We start from the raw sequence: 19,722 nt of genomic DNA, 5'->3' as shown, positions 1-19,722 counted from the left end.
GCCTGTTCTTTTGGTGCGTTGAGGCACGATTGCGATGGCAATCAGCTGAGAGGCAGGGCAGCGCAGCAGCAGAGGCTCTGGTTGAGCACAAGCAGCAGCAGCACAGGCTGAGCGAAGGCTGCATGCTGGGAGTGCTGTTGGTAAGGGCAGGAACGCACTGCATGCTGGGATGGCTGTCACATGAGCAGCAGCAGCTAGTGCAAAACCCCCGCAATCTTCCGGGTTCCCAGCCTGCTATCGGAATTTTTCTGGTATCATTTATTGCGGAAATTAGCGTTAAACTTCCACTACATTCCACCAGAATTCCAGAGCTACCCGTTATGTCGTGTGCAAGCTCAAATTTAATGCGCAAATGAACAGGAAATAAAAAGCACCCTATGTTTTATGGAGCAGCCCTTGAGGATGACTCAGAAGCTGCAGCTAGTGTAAAATGTAGTGAATTGACTGATCACTGGGGCAGAATATCACCATCATATTACACACTGGTGGCCAATTAGCTACCAGGCAATGCTTAAGGTGCTGGTATTGGAGTACAAAGCCCTATCCAGCTTAGGACCAGCATACCTAAAACATCACCTCATTCCCTACATAATCAGTCACTGTGCTCTGCAGGAGAAGGAATCAGGAAGTCCATTCCACATGATATCACTATCAGGCCTTTAGTGTGGTGGCATCTACTGTTTGGAATTGTCTACATGGCACACAGGCACCTACTCTATTGTCTTTTCAGCCCCTGCTAAAGACATATGTCTTTCAACAAGCCTTGTAAAATCTTTATCCCAACTGATATCTGCCTTGTATCTGAATTCATAATCAACGGTATCTGAGCATTACTCACAAATTTAGTGATGAAGTCTTGTACTGTTACATCCTTCTCAGTCCAAATTCTTTGTTCCTCCCGAGAAGCACCTTCTCCTGGTTCCGATCCTGCTTTTCTATTTATTCTATTTTCTATTTATAATTTTAAAATTGTTTTTATATATGCAATTGTTTTATATGTGTTGTTATATTGTAAATCACTTCAGAGCGCCTTTTGGGAAGTGATTTATAAATGAAATAAAATCACCACCACCATCACAATGACAATAATATCACCAGATGTAACAGGGAGCAGGGCTCCTGTATTTACATAGCTGGGTAGAAGATTATTTTTATTTCTTCCTATATCAGTATTTTTGTACGCCTCTAACCATCACTTTGCAGTTTGCTTCAGCACAGACAGGTGGCGCTGCGAATGCCAGCATGAGCAAGCCACGCTGGGCTCAAGGTGGGGGGGGGGAGGCTGGTGGCCAGACAAGGTTGAGAGAAGAGAGGAGAATGGCGGAGTGAGTGGGCAGTGGGCAGCAGCCTGGGTGACCTGCAGAGCCACTCCATGGGAGGCTTCACCCTCACTACCATGATGCCTCTTTTTCCTCCAGACCATGGGGGGGAGGAAGGGGGCATGCAAGACTAGACAGGGAAGGGTGAGGGGAGCCCCTTGGCAACCGGGTGGGGAGTGGGAAGATGCCTTGGTGACCTGGTGGAAGGGGCTGGCATGCAAAGCGTGCAGGGGTGGAGCTCCTAGCTGCAGATATAGCTTGTCACACAGCTTGTCTCACAAAGTGCCACTTTTACCAATATATACATGTATATATAACTTAAAAAGGAACTCAGTCCTCCTCTGCACCTGGTCTCCCTTTGCTAGTTTTCTCTACCTCTTTGTCGCCTAAAGAGAAATGCAAAACAAATTTTAAAAGGTAGTGCTGCCACTAGCACGACCCACTAGAGCAGGGATGGGAAACTTGGAGACCTCCAGATGTTGCTGGTCTACGACTCCCATCAGCCCAGGCCATTGGCCATGCTGGCTAGAGCTGAAGGGAAGTGGAGACCAAAAACATCTGGAGGGCCACAGGTTCTCCATCTCTGTATTATGGTTTGGGGTGCAAAAGTAGGTCCCACTGATGCTATACATTTCAAAATGAAAGTTACCAACATGAAAATGATTCCGAAACACCACCAAGCAGTATCAGCTGGCAGGCCAAAGTGAGGAGGGGCAATATTGCTTAATGTGCTTCCCTGTGTGGAGTTCGATGTCAGTAACCCTGAGGGGCAAGGTGGCTGGGAGGTTGGTGTTGTGTGGGTACAACATCGGGCACATCAGATTGGATCCGCCACTGTGCCTGCATGGTGCCAACCTCCCTCCCCCTGCCCCTCTTGGTTACTGGCAGCAACCTCTGCACTGGGTACCCAGGTAAGCGATGTGGCTCCACTAGCTGCTATTGCTACCAAGCGTTTTGAAGATATGGGTTGTAGCTCTTGACAGATATGTTTTCTACGTAATACAGGGCACATGAAATTATTTTCAAGGGGATCCGAGAAATCAAGTGACCTCATTTAACTGTCATCTGAACAAGATACAAAATGAAGCATCTAAACCAGTTTCATCTATAACATATGCATTTGTTAGCAAACTCTGTCACTTTACTCCTCTAGGCTGTTACTAGTTTTGCATATTGTACACCAGGATCATCAATCTTTTTGGGCAAGTTGGAATTTTATGAAAGTGCTGTGGGCGCTGCCAGTCACAAAATGGCTGCTGGGGGGAGGGTGACATGACATAAAACAAAGTGGCTGCCATATCCAAAAGAGCAGAAAAAGAAACAGGACCACAAAATGGTACTGGCATGCCTCCCCCCCAGTTGAAAAAAGGCAGCTATGTCAGCCACCGCTGCACTCACTCACAGGAAGACATGCTTTGTATCTCTCATTTGTTCAGAATAAGTGTGAGGGAAGGTGTCCAATTCTGACATCCAATGAAATGTGGGTATGTTTAAGGGGTGGGTGTTCACAATATAGGAGAGACTAAGCCACTGCAAGCCTACGCCCATACTACCCTGAACACGCCTGATCTCGCAAGCTAAGCAGGGTCAGGCCTGGTTAGTACTTGGATGGGAGACTGCCTGGGAATACCGGGTGCCATAGGCTTAGAGGAAAGCAATGGTAAACTACCTCTGAATACCTCTTATCATGAAAACCCTATGAATATATCTAAAAAAGATTCATAGGGTTACCACAAGTCTTATCTGACTTGAAGGCATATAACAACTACAACAACAAAAGCCACGGCAAAAGAGAGCTGAGCAAAGAGAGCAGTCTCTTGTGCATTGTGGGTTTTTGAGGGGATATTTACTGAGACCTTCCACGGGTGTCATAGGAGGTACCAGCAGACGTCACATAGGCAACCCCTGGTTTACACCAATCCCAAATCACGTTTCAGCAATATGGGAAACCAAGTATATATAATTGTACTAAGTGTTGGAAGTCAAAATAAAGCATCGTTGCAACCATTCATTAAGAGAAACGGTGATTAGATCCATTCTAGATCATAAAAGTTTTACCTGTAATGATTGATCCATCAGATCCAGCTCCATTTCCCAGTGACTGAAGGTCTGTTACACTTAATGCTCCTGAACTGTCCCCACTTATAGATTGTGTGAGCTCCTTTATGGACTCCATATCTTGCAAAAATTCTTCAGATAAAGGACTATCAAGATCCTCTTCCTTTAAGGGACTGAGGGGACAAAGCTGGCTTTCTGTGTCCACCATTTTGGTGAAGTATGTCTGTTAGCATTCATTAGACGTCTGAAAGCAAAACAAGTATCTCAGCAAGGCAAGATGAGCCATTTATTTATCATATTTGAATTATTCCCTCCCCCACAAATCACTCAGGAGTGCATCTTAGACTACAAGACAGAGACTTGTCTAAGGCTACACAGTCAGTTGTGTTTCCCCAAATTCAAACTTAACATTCTGTAGGTACTATTCCATGGAATCAATGGTGTGAACCACCTTCATTTCAGCCACATTATACAACACGAGTACCTGTATTGTGGGCACTTCCACATGACCACTTATTGTAGCCTTAGTGCTGTGCTGCTCATGCTGAGACGTTTTTCACAGTGGACATACAATGTCATCATCAAAACACCAGATCCTGCCTTTCCTTTATGTAATCCATTTTTCCTCTTACCATGGAATATCCAAAGCAAAAATAACCCATTATACATCTGTAGTCACTGTTGGTAAGGAAGCTCATTAGCACTTTTTGAGAGGTGTGTAACTGGTTTGTCACATGGGTGGTGACATTTCAATGAGTGGCCTCTACTACTACACACCTTCTTCCCTTTGCTCCTCACATAAACAGATTTATTCAAGATCTCCAATGCTAAAAATAAATGTTTTGGGCTGCTTAAAGCTTGAGGAAGGGCATTATGAATGTGTCAATATTTCTGTAAATTAACGTAATTCCTTTCTACCTGCCTTCTCCAACTAGGGATGGGGTTCGCTGCATGGTTCCGATCCACTTGCATTCCAATAGTCCATAGTTTGATCCCAGTCTGCCCTTTTTTGGTTCCTGCTTACTCTCGCACTTGCTGATTGATCTGCTGTGCATGTTTTTGGGCGATTTGATCTGCGGTTTATTATTTTTTTGGCTGGCTAAATTTCATAATTACCAACGTAGATACTTTTGTAAATGATTACAGTATTTGATGTGGTTTTTTTGGCAGTGGGAAAAACATTGTGTAATTTATAGGTAGCTTACATGAATCATCACAGTGTCCCACGTGTTTTTTTGGTGGTGGGAAAACAGTCAACATAACTACAGTTACGAATGCAGCAGCTGTGATTACGAAAATAACTCAATATAAAACAGGGGAGAAAGTTCAAAAAAATAAATTCTTGCCAATTTGCAACTGCGGTTGCAAAATTTGCAACTGCGGCTGCAAAACTCATGCCAATTACAGCCCACAGCAAGAAACAGGTGCCGGTCCGAAAGGATGGTAAACTATTGAATTCAGCTGGAATCCGGCACCAGGTCAGATTTAGTGGATATTTCCCCCCATCCCTATATCCAACTAAAGTTCAACTTCAACATAAAGTACTTCAGGATCCAATTGTGTTGAGAGGGAGGAGGGGAATCAAATAAAATCTTGTTGTATTTTCAAACTTGGATACTCCCAAGAGTCTCCTGCAGCAGGAGGAATCCCTGCTGAACACAGCTACCAGAGAGGTTTGAAGACGATGAAGGGGAAAGAAGCAAGAAGAGGCAGGTGTCTTCATGAGACAGAAAGCCCCTTGATTGTTATCCCCCTCCCCAAATCTCTCCTATACTGCAGGAGACTTTTTAGTTTGTATCCAACGTAGTGCTAAGTCAGCATCCCCTCAGTGCAAGAATTACCACTAGAGCAACAGAATTTCCTTTTTATTTTTAAAGGAGGGAGGAAGAAGATGATTACTGGGAGAACGAGCAAGGAAGAACCAGCCACAGCAGCAACATTTTAAAGCAGCAGTTTTGAGACTTTGAAACCCTGTGTCAACCTCCTGATCTCATCTGATGGGAGAAGCCTTTGTTTTGTTTGTCATCCTCAAAGCTCAGGTGTTATCAGGGAGAGTTCTTATCTTTCTATTGTCAGCATTAGAGGAGCAGAATATTTAACCCTTGCTGCCAGGCTTAAGCTTAATGGAAGGTGCTAAGAGGGGGTGAGGGATTCCCATGATAAGTACATAATGTGCTTCAACGGCACATTTAACCCAGTAAAGGGGGGGAAGGACAGTGTTGGTCACCTGGCCCAGCGCTCCTGATTTAACCCTTGGAGAGCACAGTGAGGGAAGGAAAGAAGGGGAAGGGATTGCTGGAATAGTGCATTTAATCACATTGCCCACAGCTCAGTGGAAATCACACACTGCACATGCTTGTCCGCTACTATATGTGGAACCTTCAACTATTCTGCAGAACCCCAGGGTTTTGCAGAACACAGCTTGAGAAACACTGCTTTAGATAGTTCTAGCATAAACAGAACTATAAGCTATTAATTTCATCACAAGACCTGAATGGCAAAGTGTATGCCCAAATTAATCATGTTTTTCTTCCCAAACTGAGATGGAGTTTAGTGCAATCATTTACATATTAACATGAAATTCTGAGGCTCAAACAAGACACTTCAGCTGAAATCCAGTACGTAAGGGTAGATGCACATTTGTGGTTCTGCTGGCTTCAGTGCGTCTCCACTTCCATTTTCTGAAAGGGGCACACCACGCTAGTAAAACTCTGTCCCATTTTACTCCAGAACCTCAGATGTTGCAGCTCAAGCATGTTTTACCTAGAAGTCAGCTTCACTCAGACTTCAAAACTTATTGGTCATCAACCCTGTTGCCGCTCCAAGTAGGTCCAATGAAAACGCTTTGCTGTAGTCTCAGGCAGACACAGTGATTGGCTCAATGCATTGCTGTGGAGAAGGAAGATGTGTCCAGCCATGGGCAGAGATGTTTCAGAACGCAGCCAGAGAAAACGGTCTGACCGCTTTTCAAGCAACTAGTGTGTCTTTATCCTAAATTCCACAACTCAAGCATTAAGAAGTGCTTCACATTACTTCAATCTTATTTAGGCTGAATTGTGGAGCCCTTCTCATGACCTGAGAGGTTGATTGCTGTGCTTCATTAGAATCATATAAATATTCAAGATACTGATTACATTCTTAGATTTCAGCTTATGCACCTGAAATAAAATAAAACAACCTGAAGGAACTTTACCCTCTTACCAGCCAAGTCAATAATCTGAGTGGCTTTCAAACTTCAAGCAACCCAAAAATTTCACGCTGACTTGCCTGCCAAAGTCACTTTGAACATCTGCCACTGAACTCCTGTGCACTGAAGGGAATCCTGGAAGCATTGTAGATTACACATTCAGCTCATAGAGAATACTGGCGGGTCTCAGCATCATTCCATAAGAACTGAGTACATATCCCAGAATACGCCTAATACTTCCCTCTGTAGCTGTGTATTGTAGGGGATAATCCTCAGAGGTGGGTAAGCTGTCTTTCAAAAAAACTTGTCTAGCATTACATATCTTCTCACCGTGTACCCCCAACAAGCTTCTGAAGAGCTCCATAGTGCCTAGGAACACAGTCAAAAAGCCACTGATCCCATGGGCAATTTGGCTAAATCTGCCATAAGAAGTACAAAGCCTCAATTCAAAGGTGTAATTGAATAGTCATGTCCTAGCGCAAGATACTGCTCAAGATGTTAATACAGTTGTTGAAGGCTCCTGAAATTGCACAGCTTTTGCAAAAGAGAAATTTAAAGTGCTAGGGAGGGGGAAATTTGATCTAGTATGGTGGCAGATAAACAAACCTGGATATTCATCACGGGACACAGTCCAGTTATTCTGATATACCCCCAATTTATATGGAACTGGGAATAACAAAATGTGCATTGGATATGAGAGCAGAGAGAAAACAATGTAAAGAAAACAATGTGGACCAAAATGGCCTAACACACAGCTGGGAAATTCTACTGTGAATGGTAATACACTCTATTGTGTAGAGCGATAATCATAATTTTACAGATGTCTAGACAACGTAACATGCAGTACCTGATGATGTTTCATTACTTGGGCAGTACTGAGTATCCTAACAACACTGACAGCTTCTTTTTGGATTTAATAGTATTGCTATATAGTAGAAAGAAGATTCCCTTGCACTGAGAGTTTACAAAGTGCAGTAGCATACCCGTTCTTATCCTAAATTGTTTGTAAACCCTGTACTATAAAGCAACACCGTAAAACATGTCATTCCCCCCTATGCAGTATGTTGCAGAAAAGGTTCTATGGAAAAGCTATACTCAGAGGGCCAACATGAGAAGCAGTGCTCTTAAAAAGAAATGAAGACAACAGCAACAAAGGAATACATATTATCCCATAAAAAATACCATGTGTCCCTAGATGTCAAATTACCTTTCCTGTGTCCTAGTCTATAAAAATACCTTAATGTGCTTTTAATTTAGATCAAAGAGTTACAAGGGATGCTCTTTGGAGCTCTTAATTGTATTTTTATCAGACATAGTTCATACATAACTGTAGGGCTGATTTTAAGTTGGTTAATATGCCAGTTTAATAATTATGTGACAATTTACAATTGTATAGATCACATTTACACACGTATTTGTGATACATTTCACTATTGTGCAATACTGTGCAATATTTTGATTAGACAACCACCTTCAATGTCTTTTAAAAATTAGATGCGATATACATTTTAAAGTAATAAAGATAAATTAAAAACAAAAATCCTTATATTAGTTTTAGCTCTAGCTAAAGATTAATTCCACTCAGTTCCGTAAGTACACAAAACAAAGTCCAACTTTTGAGGGCAAACTTTCTACACAGAGAGACTAAGCAAAGCCCACCAGGGTAAAGGCTTTTCCTAATGGCAAACAAAACTGTATCTCAGCCAAGAACGATTCATTCTTTTAGGGACCGACAACATGTTACAGCAATACAAACAAAATGCCCCAACATTAAAACAGCCTCGGGAGTCCTTGTTTTGTGGAGAGGAAGGGTTCCTTCCAGATGTCCATTAAGATGCTGCTGCTACATTGCCACAGAAACTAATAAAAGGCTTGCTTTTGAAAAGTCTTGTGAAAAGCAGTATTTGAGTGCAGCAGCACTCTCCTTATACCCAGCAACTGGTATCCAGAGACATATTGCTTTCAACAGCAGAGGTAGAACATAGCTATCATGTCTAGGAGCCATTGATAGCTTTAGCCTCTATGAATCTGTCTAAATCCCTTATAAAGCCATCCAAGTTCGTGGCCACCACTACATCTTGTGGCAGCAAATTTCATAGTTCCACAATGTATTGCGTAAAAAACTACTTTCTTTTGTCTGTGCTGAATCTTAATATTCAGCTTTATTGTATGGCCAGAACTCAAGTATTATGCAAGGGGGAAAGTCTCACTCTACTCACTTTCCGCGCACCATGAATAATCCTGTACACTTCTATCAAGCCCCCCTTTACTTGCCTTCTTTCTAGACTAATAAGCTCCACATGCTGTACCCTTCCCTCAAAGAAGCGTTGTTCCAGACCCCTGATCATTTTGCTTACCCTTTTCTGAACCTTCTCCAATATCCTTTCTTAGGTGAGGCAACCAGAAATGTAGACAGTTTTCCAAATGTGACCACACCATATATTTGTATACTGACATTATAATAGTGGCAGTTTGATTCTCACTCCCTACCCTAACAATCTCTAACATGGAATTCACCTTTTACATAGCTGACACACATTGGGGTGATGCGTCTGTTGAGCTACTCACCATGACCACAACGTCTCTTTTCTGGTCAGACATTGCCAGTTCAGACTCCTTTGGGGTATATGTGAAGTTAATATACATTTTCCTAGAACCCGCCCTCTTTGAATGGTGCTTATATTGGCCATTTTCCAGTCCTCACGTATGGAGGCTGATCTCAGGGACAAGTTACACAGTTTAGTTAGAAGAACAGCAATTTCACATTTGAGTTCTTTAATAACTCCCTGATTGCTGGCCTCTTTCCACCTGGCCTGGGAGCATGGGGATCTTGACTGTCAGGTGATGTTTAGGGGCTTCTGTTTGGGCCAAAATTTAATTCTGCTTGTCAGTTATTTTTACTGTTGTTGGGATTATGTTTTTATATTTTATTGTTCAACCTTATTATGTATTATAATAGTATTGTTTCAATTTGTTGTCTATTTCTTAAGATGTTTCTTTAACATATTGTTTGACCATTTGAATTTTGTTTTGTAACAGTGAATTATGTAACTTTTTCATCTTGTGAGCTGCCTTGAACATAGATTTCTATGGAAAGGCGGCATACAAATAAGCCATGATGATGATGAATTCTCAGTGGATGTATTGGGACCCAGTGATTTGTCAGTTTTTATTTTGTCTGTTAGGCCTAGAACTTTGTCTCTCGTCACCACCATCTGCCTCAGATGCAAAAGTCAGCTCAGGCACAGGGATCTGCCCTACATCTTCCTCTGTGAAGACAGATGCAAAGAATTCGTTCAGCTTCTCTGCATTTCCTTCTTTAGCACACCTTTGACTCCCTTGTTGTCCAAAGATCCAACCACCTCCTTAGCCAGTTATTGCTTCTAAAGCATTCAAAGATTTTTGTTGTTGCTTGTCTTGTTAATCTTTATATTTTCAACAATAAGCTCCTCAATTTTGTAGATTTTTTACCTCCCTTACTGTCTATTTGCATTTCTTTCACCAAAGTTTGTGTTCCTTTTTGTTCTCATTTGGACAAGACTTTTTTGGAAGTCTTTTTGGAAGAAAGCCTTCTTCACTCTGCTTGTTAACTACACAGGCCTCTTATTGACCTTGGTGGCACCTTTCCTGATGTGCAATATACTTTCTAGCTGAGCTTCTATTATTGTGGTTTTGAACAACACAACAATCAGTTTTAAAACTACTCTGCCACCTTTTTGACTTTGTGTCAAAAGCCTAATTCCATCCTTTTTCAAGTACAGTCCATCCCTTTTGCACAGGCCTGGCTTGTCCAAAAATATTCCCCAGTGCCTAATCCTTCCATTGTCATTTTATCCATGCACTAAGACTATGAAAACAGACTGCAGAAGAAATAGATAGCATTTCAGAGACCACTACCGTGAATGTCCTGTTATCTCTGCCTTCTACCTATTGGACACCTGTAACAGACAGCTATTTTTTTCATATGTTGTAACTATTTTTATGTGATGTGTTTATTTTTTTAATTTATTTATCTCAGTTGTTGTCTTATAGAATTTGTTTGATTATTATCCTTCTGGATTTGTGTAAACCTGCTTTTTCTTCTTTTTATGTTACTAGATAGAACTCCATTCTTATGTAACAATTTTTGTAACATGTTTTATGGTATTCTGGATATCTGATGTTATGCATATATAGATTTATTATATTTATTTAAGTTTGTTACCCTTGACTTTTTTGCTTTACATAGGCAGCTGTAGACCAAGATTAAATGTGACCAGTCCAATGTGACCCAATTCCCTACCCTGGAAGATGCAGACAACTGCATTTATTTACATTTTCACAATAGCTAACCCATGTGAGTAAACCCTCCCTCACAGCCTGAGCCTTTTGCAACACGGTGTATGGTCCAAACGGGAAACCACTGCTAAGGACAAATGTCAATCATGTCTGTCTATACATCTGGATCATTGGCTAATTAGCCAACCATCGTTAAAATCATAATAGTAATTGAAGAATGCAAGATGTTTCTCTGCTCCATGAATTCACAAGCACTCAGCAACTAGAGTCAACAGAATCAAGCACATGTAATCTAATTCAGGGTTACAGACTCAATATTTGGGATGACCACACAATTTTGTCCAAGTACAAAATGTAAGCATATAATTTTACTATTTATGCAATACTTTTAAAGATGCCAGAGACCACCCTGACTGTTTATAGGGGTTTATAGGGATGTTATTTAGGAGCTTAAACAAATGTGATGGGTGGCAATGGGTTAAAACTAATCTTAGTCAAATAAGATTGATGTACCATCAGGCCTATAGCTGGGGGGAGGGAAGGGGGACCCCCCCAAGCAGTGTTTTGCCCCCCTTTAGGATCTTTTTGGGGAATTGTCTTCTTTTTAATTTGTGACAAGACAGACAATGACAACATCCATTTAAAGAATGATAGCTTGTTTCAACAATAGGAACAATTTAAAAATCAGACCCTCTGAAAAATACAGTGAATAAGGCTGGGTGAGTGCACAACAAAAGCCTCATCTGGAGAAGTCCCCAAACGTTTGCTCACTCAAGCCTTTCCCTGACTGAGGGTGGATTTTTCATGATCATAATCACCCTATAATTACTTAGTGATCCTGAAAAAAAGGCCTGTATAGTAACATGACCCTTAGTTATGTTAAATATGAGAACTTTGTAGTATGAGCTAAAGGTAGACTCCACCCCTTAGACTTTCCTTTGCTCTGCTTTTCAGTTTCAGTTGTGCTGTCTACCCAGCCAGCAATAAAGTATGTTTGCCTGCAGTAAGTGTTTGTTTATTCTGCAGTTATTATACTGAGTAGAGGAGGACTATGTGCTTATTGCTAAAGGATGAAATAAACAAATAACCTAAAGTGATCTGAAAAAATACCTACCCTAAGTTACCCTTTACTCTTCAAGTACTCACTATATTCACAATCACATTGGCTATTTTTGTTTTCCTTTTCTTGATTACTTTATGGCAAAGGATGAACATAGCCCTAGAGGAATAGAAATATTGCTGTGTACACTACAGTTAGCTAGTTGGCTGGCTGGACACCTAGACTGTAAGTCAGGCCTAATTCCGATTTCCCCAATATGTGTAGCCCAGTGTGAGGCCTTTTCAGGGTTTCTAGACAGAAAAATCAATCCAGCAATCAGGAAAAAATAAAACCACCACTAATTGCTTTCCACCATTACTTTCCAATTGCTTAGTTCGTCCTTTATATAACAGTCAGTTAAAAAGTTTTCCCTTGATTGTCCAACAGGAAGGAAAATCTAAACGCCAGAAATAAAACTAGGAGGGACTCTCAATGAGGAGTTAACAAATACACCCTATAATATTTATTTTCTGTCTGCTCTTCCCTAAACTTGTAGTGTGGACAAGTTTGTTTTTCAGGTGGAACCTAAAACTGAGATACCTAATGCAGCATCAAAGCCAAGCTCAGGGGCTCACTGTCATTACCAAAGTAGTTCAGATCATGAAGGATGAGAACACAGGGACAGACCACAGGTGAAAGGGTACTGTAGCTACATGCAAAGTCAAGCTTTTGAGTCTGGCATTCCTGGGGGTCTCTCAAAAAAGAGTGAGACAATTCAACAGATTAAATTTCATTCATGTAAGTTAACACACCTTTTGGATGGAGGAGTGACGGTGAAGGACCCTGCCCTTTCTCTTCCCCTGGCCAGGCCCTCACAACCTCTCCACCAGTGAGAGCGGGATTGGCTGGCACTCCCCCCCCAATGCCCCATCTAACAAAGAAGGCTGGCAACAAGGCTATGCACCATTGGTGAGGTGGAATTTATGTAACCAGGATGTTGGAGACCTGGAGTACAGCATGTAATAAATGGGATTGCATTCCCCCTTAAAGAGTGGGTTCCTATTAGCAGTGGGGTATGCTTTTGGAACCATCTTTGTCTACGGATGTTCCAAAGGAGTCTGTAGTTAAAACAACCAGTAACAAGCTTAGTTAGTGCTCCAGCTATGCTCTCACTTAGTAAGATGACCTTGCCTCAGTGATTGATGCTGTTGTAACATCAAGTTCAGATTAAACCAGGGGTGGGATGTTGTTGGTTTTCAACTCCATTCAGCCTCAGCGAGGATAGTGATTAGTTAGGAATGATTAGCATTATAGTCCAACAATATTTGGAGGGATCACAAGGTTCCCCACCCCTGCATAACAGCAATGTGTTCTACGTCAAGCTACCTTTGAAACTATTCAAAATTTCAATTGTTTCAAAATATGTAGCATGATCAACCCGATCTTAAAATTTCTACAATGGCTAACCTCTATGTTTCCTAGACACATTTGATACTATTGGGTTTGACCTTTAAACCCCTATAAACAGCTTAGATATCCAAAGGACTTTCTAGTATGAACATGCTGGCCCACTCAGGTCCCCAATGGAAGTCCTGCCCCAAGACCCCCACCTTCAGAGGGCAGGTGATGATGAGAATTGCTCTATGTGGAAATACGGACTTTTGCAAGCCACAGTTGAGGAAACAATGTACTACATAGAAAGGACTTCCACTGCCTGAGTGTTCAAGACAGTTCAGTCACAGATAGAATCAATGATGATTTAAGCTGTGACCATGTAGACAGTGACACAATAATATTTCTTCACATTTAATGTGCTATCAAGAACTATAAGAATGTAACAATCAGGAGTCCCAATAGATGTAAGCATTAGTGTCAATTTATATTTTTTCACTGGAGTTTGTCAATAAAGCCATGCTGTCAATTTGCAAAATATCACTATAGTTCTGGAGCACAAGACTTGTTGACTTCCACACATTTAAAGGGCATGATTAAACAAATACCTTCTGTGGTAAAGGAAAGAAAAAGGCACGTGCTGTAGCATGAGATAGTGAAGGGGATTTTTAATTAGGTTTCATTGTAAGTTACAGGAAAATTTAAAAAAAGAATTAAGAACAAAACATCTTCCCTGGAGATACAGAGTCGAACAGCATTCTCATCCTGCAAGTATCGTAAACTAAGTGATAGCGATGACGTGAACGCATTGCCCCTTACTGAAAACAGTGCTGAAAACCAAGGGAAAGAATACAACATCTGAGGAAAAGGGTTTCTTCTAGTGAATTCATAGTTAAGAGGGAAGCAATTGGTGTTGCAGCTGTCTATTACATCCAGCATGAAGTTCCACCAGTCCATTGCAAAATCCTCTGGATCTGACAAGCCCCTCGTAACACAAATTTGGTGTGTCCATTTTTCTGACATGGCAACAAACTAATCTTTTCGGTACCAACTGTCCAATGTGAGATTTAAAGCATCCTTCCAATCTTGTGAAATAACCAAGTGAGTAGCTATCAATAGATATATAACTAATGGTTTGAAGAGAAAATCAGAATTATCCTCACTGATAATAAGCATAACTTGGGATCTGAGACAACTCTCCCGCTGCTAACACCTAAATCCCTTTAAACCTCATCAAAGACTTCCCATACTACTTGGCATCTCTACCACCAGTGCCAGTAGGCAAAACAAATGTTTTGATACTTGGTATGTTCATTTTATCAATCTATCTATCTAATTTGAATCCCACCACCCTCCCAAAGGAACCCAGGGCAACAAACATTAATGTTGAAACAATACAATTAAAAACAAAACATTTAAAACAATAAAAACCATCTAAAACATTCAAAAACAATCACATACCCTCACAGTTATTATTTCAAGGTTGCCATAGTGAATATCTATCAGCCATCAAATGCCTGGATAAATAGAGATGTCTTTAAATTTCTTCTGAAAGTCAGCAGGGACACACACACCTCACCAGGGAGAGCATTCCACAAATGGGATCCCACCACCAAGAAGGCTGTGTCATGAGTCAACACCAACTGGGCAGCAGCCAGAGGTGGTAACACCAACAGGGCCTCCTATACCAATTGCAGGGCCTGGGATGGGGAGTTGCTCCTTATGGTACTTAGGTCCCAAGCTACTTCGGGCTTTGTGTGTGAACATCTTGAATTTGGTTTGGTAGCTCACTGGCAGCCAGTGCAGTTTTCAGGACTGGTGACACATAGTCCCATTGGGCTGTCCCACATACCAATAACAACAACAACATCCCTCCCTTCCTCCCAAAGGAGCTAGCAACCTTACACCAGACAGTGTAATGCAGTGCTCTATAGTTGCAAGTATGTGAAATCTCCAGGAGGAAGGTGTTCCTGTCATGCCTCTGGGCTACCTTGTACTGATTGGTGTGCATGTCAGAATTGTAATAATTCTAATAAAGCATTTCTTAATCTTGCTCTTCAGATTGAATGGGACTTTGTAGGTTTGAAATGGAAAAGATTTTTTTTTAAAGTAAGTGTTTTCCAAAGAAATTAGCCAAAACATGTAATCTACTAGGTCACAGCCTCAACTAAGCCAGGTAGCAACAGCAATATTATCATGTTACAAAGATGGTATTCTCCTGGATAATGTACCCTCACTGCATCGATACCTACCTTGTTAGGCAGTTGGACACATTACATTTGTACAAATAAGCCTAATATTAAAAAATCTTTAATACTGTTTGGCTGGTCCATGACCGAAATAAATTAATTAATTCATTCAATACTGCCAGAAAAGGAAAATACGAATTTTCCATCAAAATTGTGCAGTTGTGATTATTCCTAAAGAAATTATTCTGAAATGTCCATGTAACAATTTTAGATGGAGTGAAAACAGGGCATACATAGAGCAGTACACAGAGCAGTAAGGTAGTGTGAACATTGCATTAGTAGACAAATAGACAAGGAGGGGGCAGGTGATGTCTTGCCCTAGCAAATACCCCCAGTTGTTTCATAGTTTCTAACAGCAGACCAAACGAGGAAAATATTGGTGAATAATATGCAGCTGAAAGACCTACACCAAACACAGTTTGCTATCTGTGATTTTCCTACAAATTATCTCAATGCATCATGGAATTCTTCAAGTCATTTTGAACTTTCTGGAACCAACTTGGGCAAAAAGGGATGGAGTTTATTATTATTATTTTTAAAACTTATATACCGCCCGACTAGCAATAGCTCTCTGGGCGGTGAACATAAATACAATAAAATACAATATAGTACAAAAACATCACCGTCTAAAATCAAATTTCACAATCTAAAAACTGCATAAGCTAAAATCAAATTACAAACATTACAATCATTAACAAAAAAATTAAAATGCCTCGGAGAAGAGAAAGGTTTTAACTTGGCACCGAAAGGATGATAGTGTCGGCGCCAAGCGGACCTCCTCGGGGAGACTATTCCATAGTTCGGGGGCCACCACTGAGAAGGCCCTTGATCTTGTCACCGCCCTCCGGGCCTCCCTATGGGCCGGGACCCGGAGGAGGCCCTTCGTAGCAGACCGTAGTGCACGAGCCGGTTCATAACGGGAGAGGCGTTCCGACAGATATCGAGGTCCCACGCCGTATAAGGCTTTATAGGTTAATACCAACACTTTGAATTTGGCCCGGAAGCGTATTGGAAGCCAGTGCAAGCGGGCCAGAATAGGTGTTATATGGTCAGATCGCTTCGTTCTTGTTAGCAATCTGGCCACCGCATTTTGCACCAGCTGTAGCTTCCGAACCGTCTTCAGAGGTAGCCCTACGTACAGCGCATTACAGTAATCCAAACATGAGGTTACTGATGTAAGATCCTCCTTACTCAGGTAGGGACGTAGCTGGGCTACCAATCGAAGTTGGTAGAATGCATTCCGTGCCACCGAGGCTACATGAGCCTCAAGTGACAGGGAAGAGTCTAGAACGACTCCCAGACTACGAACCTGTTCCTTTAGGGGGAGTGTAACCCCATCCAGGACAGGATATGTATCCACCATCTGATTAGAGAAACCATCCACCAACAGCATCTCAGTCTTATCAGGATTGAGTCTCAGTTTGTTAGTTCTCCTCAAGTCCATTGTCGTAGCCAGGCAACGGTTCAGCACATTGACCGCCTCACCTGAAGAAGACGAAAAGGAGAAGTAGAGCTGCGTGTCATCAGCGTACTGGTGACAACGCACTCCAAAACTCCTGATGACCGCACCCAACGGCTTCATATAGATGTTAAAAAGCATGGGAGACAAAACCGAACCCTGTGGGACCCCACATTGGAGTACCCATGGTGTCCAGCAATGTTCCCCAAGCACTATCTTCTGGAGATGGCCTGCCAAGTAGGAGCGGAACCACTGCCACGCAGTGCCTCCAACTCCCAACTCCGCAAGCCTCTCCAGAAGGATACCATGGTCGATGGTATCAAAAGCCGCTGAGAGATCAAGGAGAATCAACAGAGTTACACTCCCTCTGTCTCTCTCCCGGCATAGGTCATCAAACAGGGCGACCAAGGCCGTCTCAATGCCAAAACCAGGCCTGAAACCCGATTGAAATGGATCTAGATAATCGGTTTCATCCAATAGTGCCTGAAGCTGGACAGCAACCACTCGTTCCAAGATCTTGCCCAGGAAAGGAACGTTTGCCACTGGTCTGTAGCTGCTGAAATCCTCTGGGTCCAGGAAAGGCTTTTTCAGGAGTGGTCTCACTGCTGCCTCTTTCAGACAACCGGGGACCACTCCCTCTCGCAAGGAGGCATTTATCACTTCCTTGGCCCAGCCAACTGTTCCCTCCTTGCCAGTTTTTATTAGCCAAGAGGGGCAAGGATCTAGTACCGAAGTGGTTGCACGTACCTGTCCAAGCACCTTGTCCACGTCCTCGAACTGAACCGACTGAAACTCATCCAACAAAACATGATAAGACTGTGCTCCAGACACCTCACTAGGGTTAACTGCTATAAAATGAGAGTCTAGGTCCCGACGGATGCGTAAGATCTTATGCTGGAAGTGCTTATAGCCCTAAACCCTTTACAATGACAAAATTTGATTTCAGGGCTGTCTCTTTATATATGTCCTACAAAAAAAGGCAGGTAATTGTATAGAGAACTTTTAACCCAAGTGTTCAGAATCTTCAAACCTGACAACCTTGGCATTTCTAAAGCAGTCCCATTGCATGCACCCTATCTAGTCACATTGGGTAGAGACACACTTACTGTTCTGTCAGTTCCAGTGTGTCTCCACCTCTCTTTTCTGAAAACAGGGCACACGACGCTAGTCAAACCCACCTTTTTTTTTTTTTACTGTAAAACCCAGTGGGATCAGCCTGAGTGTTTTTTTTTTTAAAAAAATTGCTTCAAAGAGACTTAGCAACTGATCAGCAGATCAACCTGTTCCCCCTCCAGGTGTGGCCAATGGAAACCCTTTGCTGCAGGTGACCAGTGTGCTCACAACCATTGTAATCAGCATCCCTTTTAATCCCCAAAGGTGTCTGACATGACAAGATTATCCGCATTCTTGCCAATTGTCACAGGAAATATTAGGGATATGCACCTCCCTCCCTTTTGACAGAAGATAAAATCTGCAAGCATAGGAGCCCCATCCAGAGAGGATTAAGCCTTCCAAAATACAGGCAAAATACATTCAGGGAATTTGGATTTGTTTAGAAAAAGGAAACATTTTATTGTGGGCAGAATTATATTAAATTCATAGACATGATCACCCCTTCCGAGGGTATGAACTTCACCAAATTTCAAGAGACGAACAATCTCCTGCAAGCACAGGATGTACAGTTTTGTGGTGGGTAAAACAGGAATCACTTCGCTTCCCCTAGTGTTTTGCAGGCAATTAGTTTGAAGATTGTGAACAAGAGAGAGGTCTCACAGGTAAGAAACCTGTCAAATTGCAAAAAAAGAAAGAAAAAGGTCAATTCATAGCTTTCTGTGCTAGGAGTCTTTAAAGTAGATTTGAGAAGTTGGGAAAGTAGTAAGGATATTAAAAAACAGAATGAAAAGGAACTCACCCCCACCAGCCCTAAAACTAAAGGGAGGTGGGGGAAGAAATGGGAATAATACTCTACTCTAAAATCTCTAACACTACAACTTGGCAGAAATAAAAAAAGTGGGGGAAGAAAGAAAAAATAATTTAAAATAGGTATCTTGTTTCTCGGTAAATGGAAAGTATTGGAATAGGTGGGAAGGATGTCAACCAGTCCACCACTTTAAGCATTCTGCTCCAGAGAAAGAGAACTTGCAAGACAGCAATGAGCAAACAATTGCTCACGGAACAAACTATTTCCATCAACATTCCTCCCCCAAAGCACTTTGGTTGGAGAGCTCTAGTAAAATAATTCCCTCTGATTAAAAGCTTGTCCTGTCCATCAAAATGATATATCCCCACTCCATTCCCACTGAGCCACACCAAGGCATTTTCTCCTTATCATCAGCTTGGTTTTGCCTTTAACAGACAAACAAAATGTCTGGGGCTCTTTTTTTGGTGACAGAGTTGACAGAGAGACATGAGGCTTTCAGATGGTATTGCTCTGATGTAGGTGGGTGGGGCACCTTGTTAACATCATAATTCAATTCAGGCAAATAAAAAACAGCCTAAGGCACCTGATTTATGTCATGCCTCGTATCTCATAAACACAGTGCGCATCTCTAGATTATGTAGTATCCAAGCTCTTGTCAGAAAAGAACACAATAATGGGTTTTACCTCCCATCTTATGAGCACCGCAGTCTGCATCTGTATTGGAATTGTTTTTAATGAGCTTTGTTTTCAAGATGTTTAAAAATGTGTTTAGCATTTTTGTTTGCCGCCCTAGGCTTCTAGGAGGAAGGGCAGGATAGAA

General features: G+C 41.8%; 1 protein-coding gene and 1 pseudogene across 6 annotated transcripts in view; one reads left to right on the top strand and one right to left on the bottom strand.

Moving 5' to 3' along the window:
* The window catches only part of PPARA (peroxisome proliferator activated receptor alpha), a 60,518-nt gene that overhangs the window by 24,935 nt on the left and 15,861 nt on the right, over positions 1-19,722 (bottom strand). For all 6 annotated transcript variants that reach the window (XM_061582460.1, XM_061582457.1, XM_061582459.1 and 3 more), the window contains exon 3: positions 3,378-3,621. In XM_061582460.1, the coding sequence (XP_061438444.1) occupies positions 3,378-3,585 (208 nt within the window). In that variant the 5' untranslated portion in view covers positions 3,586-3,621. The remainder of the gene's footprint in view (positions 1-3,377; positions 3,622-19,722) is intronic.
* On the top strand, positions 2,856-2,964 carry LOC133363485 (5S ribosomal RNA; annotated as a pseudogene).

This window comes from Rhineura floridana, chromosome 8, assembly GCF_030035675.1.
Source record: "Rhineura floridana isolate rRhiFlo1 chromosome 8, rRhiFlo1.hap2, whole genome shotgun sequence".
NCBI lineage: Eukaryota > Metazoa > Chordata > Lepidosauria > Squamata > Rhineuridae > Rhineura > Rhineura floridana.
Note: the sequence above shows the minus strand (reverse complement) of the source record. Positions and strands in the feature narration are given on the sequence as shown.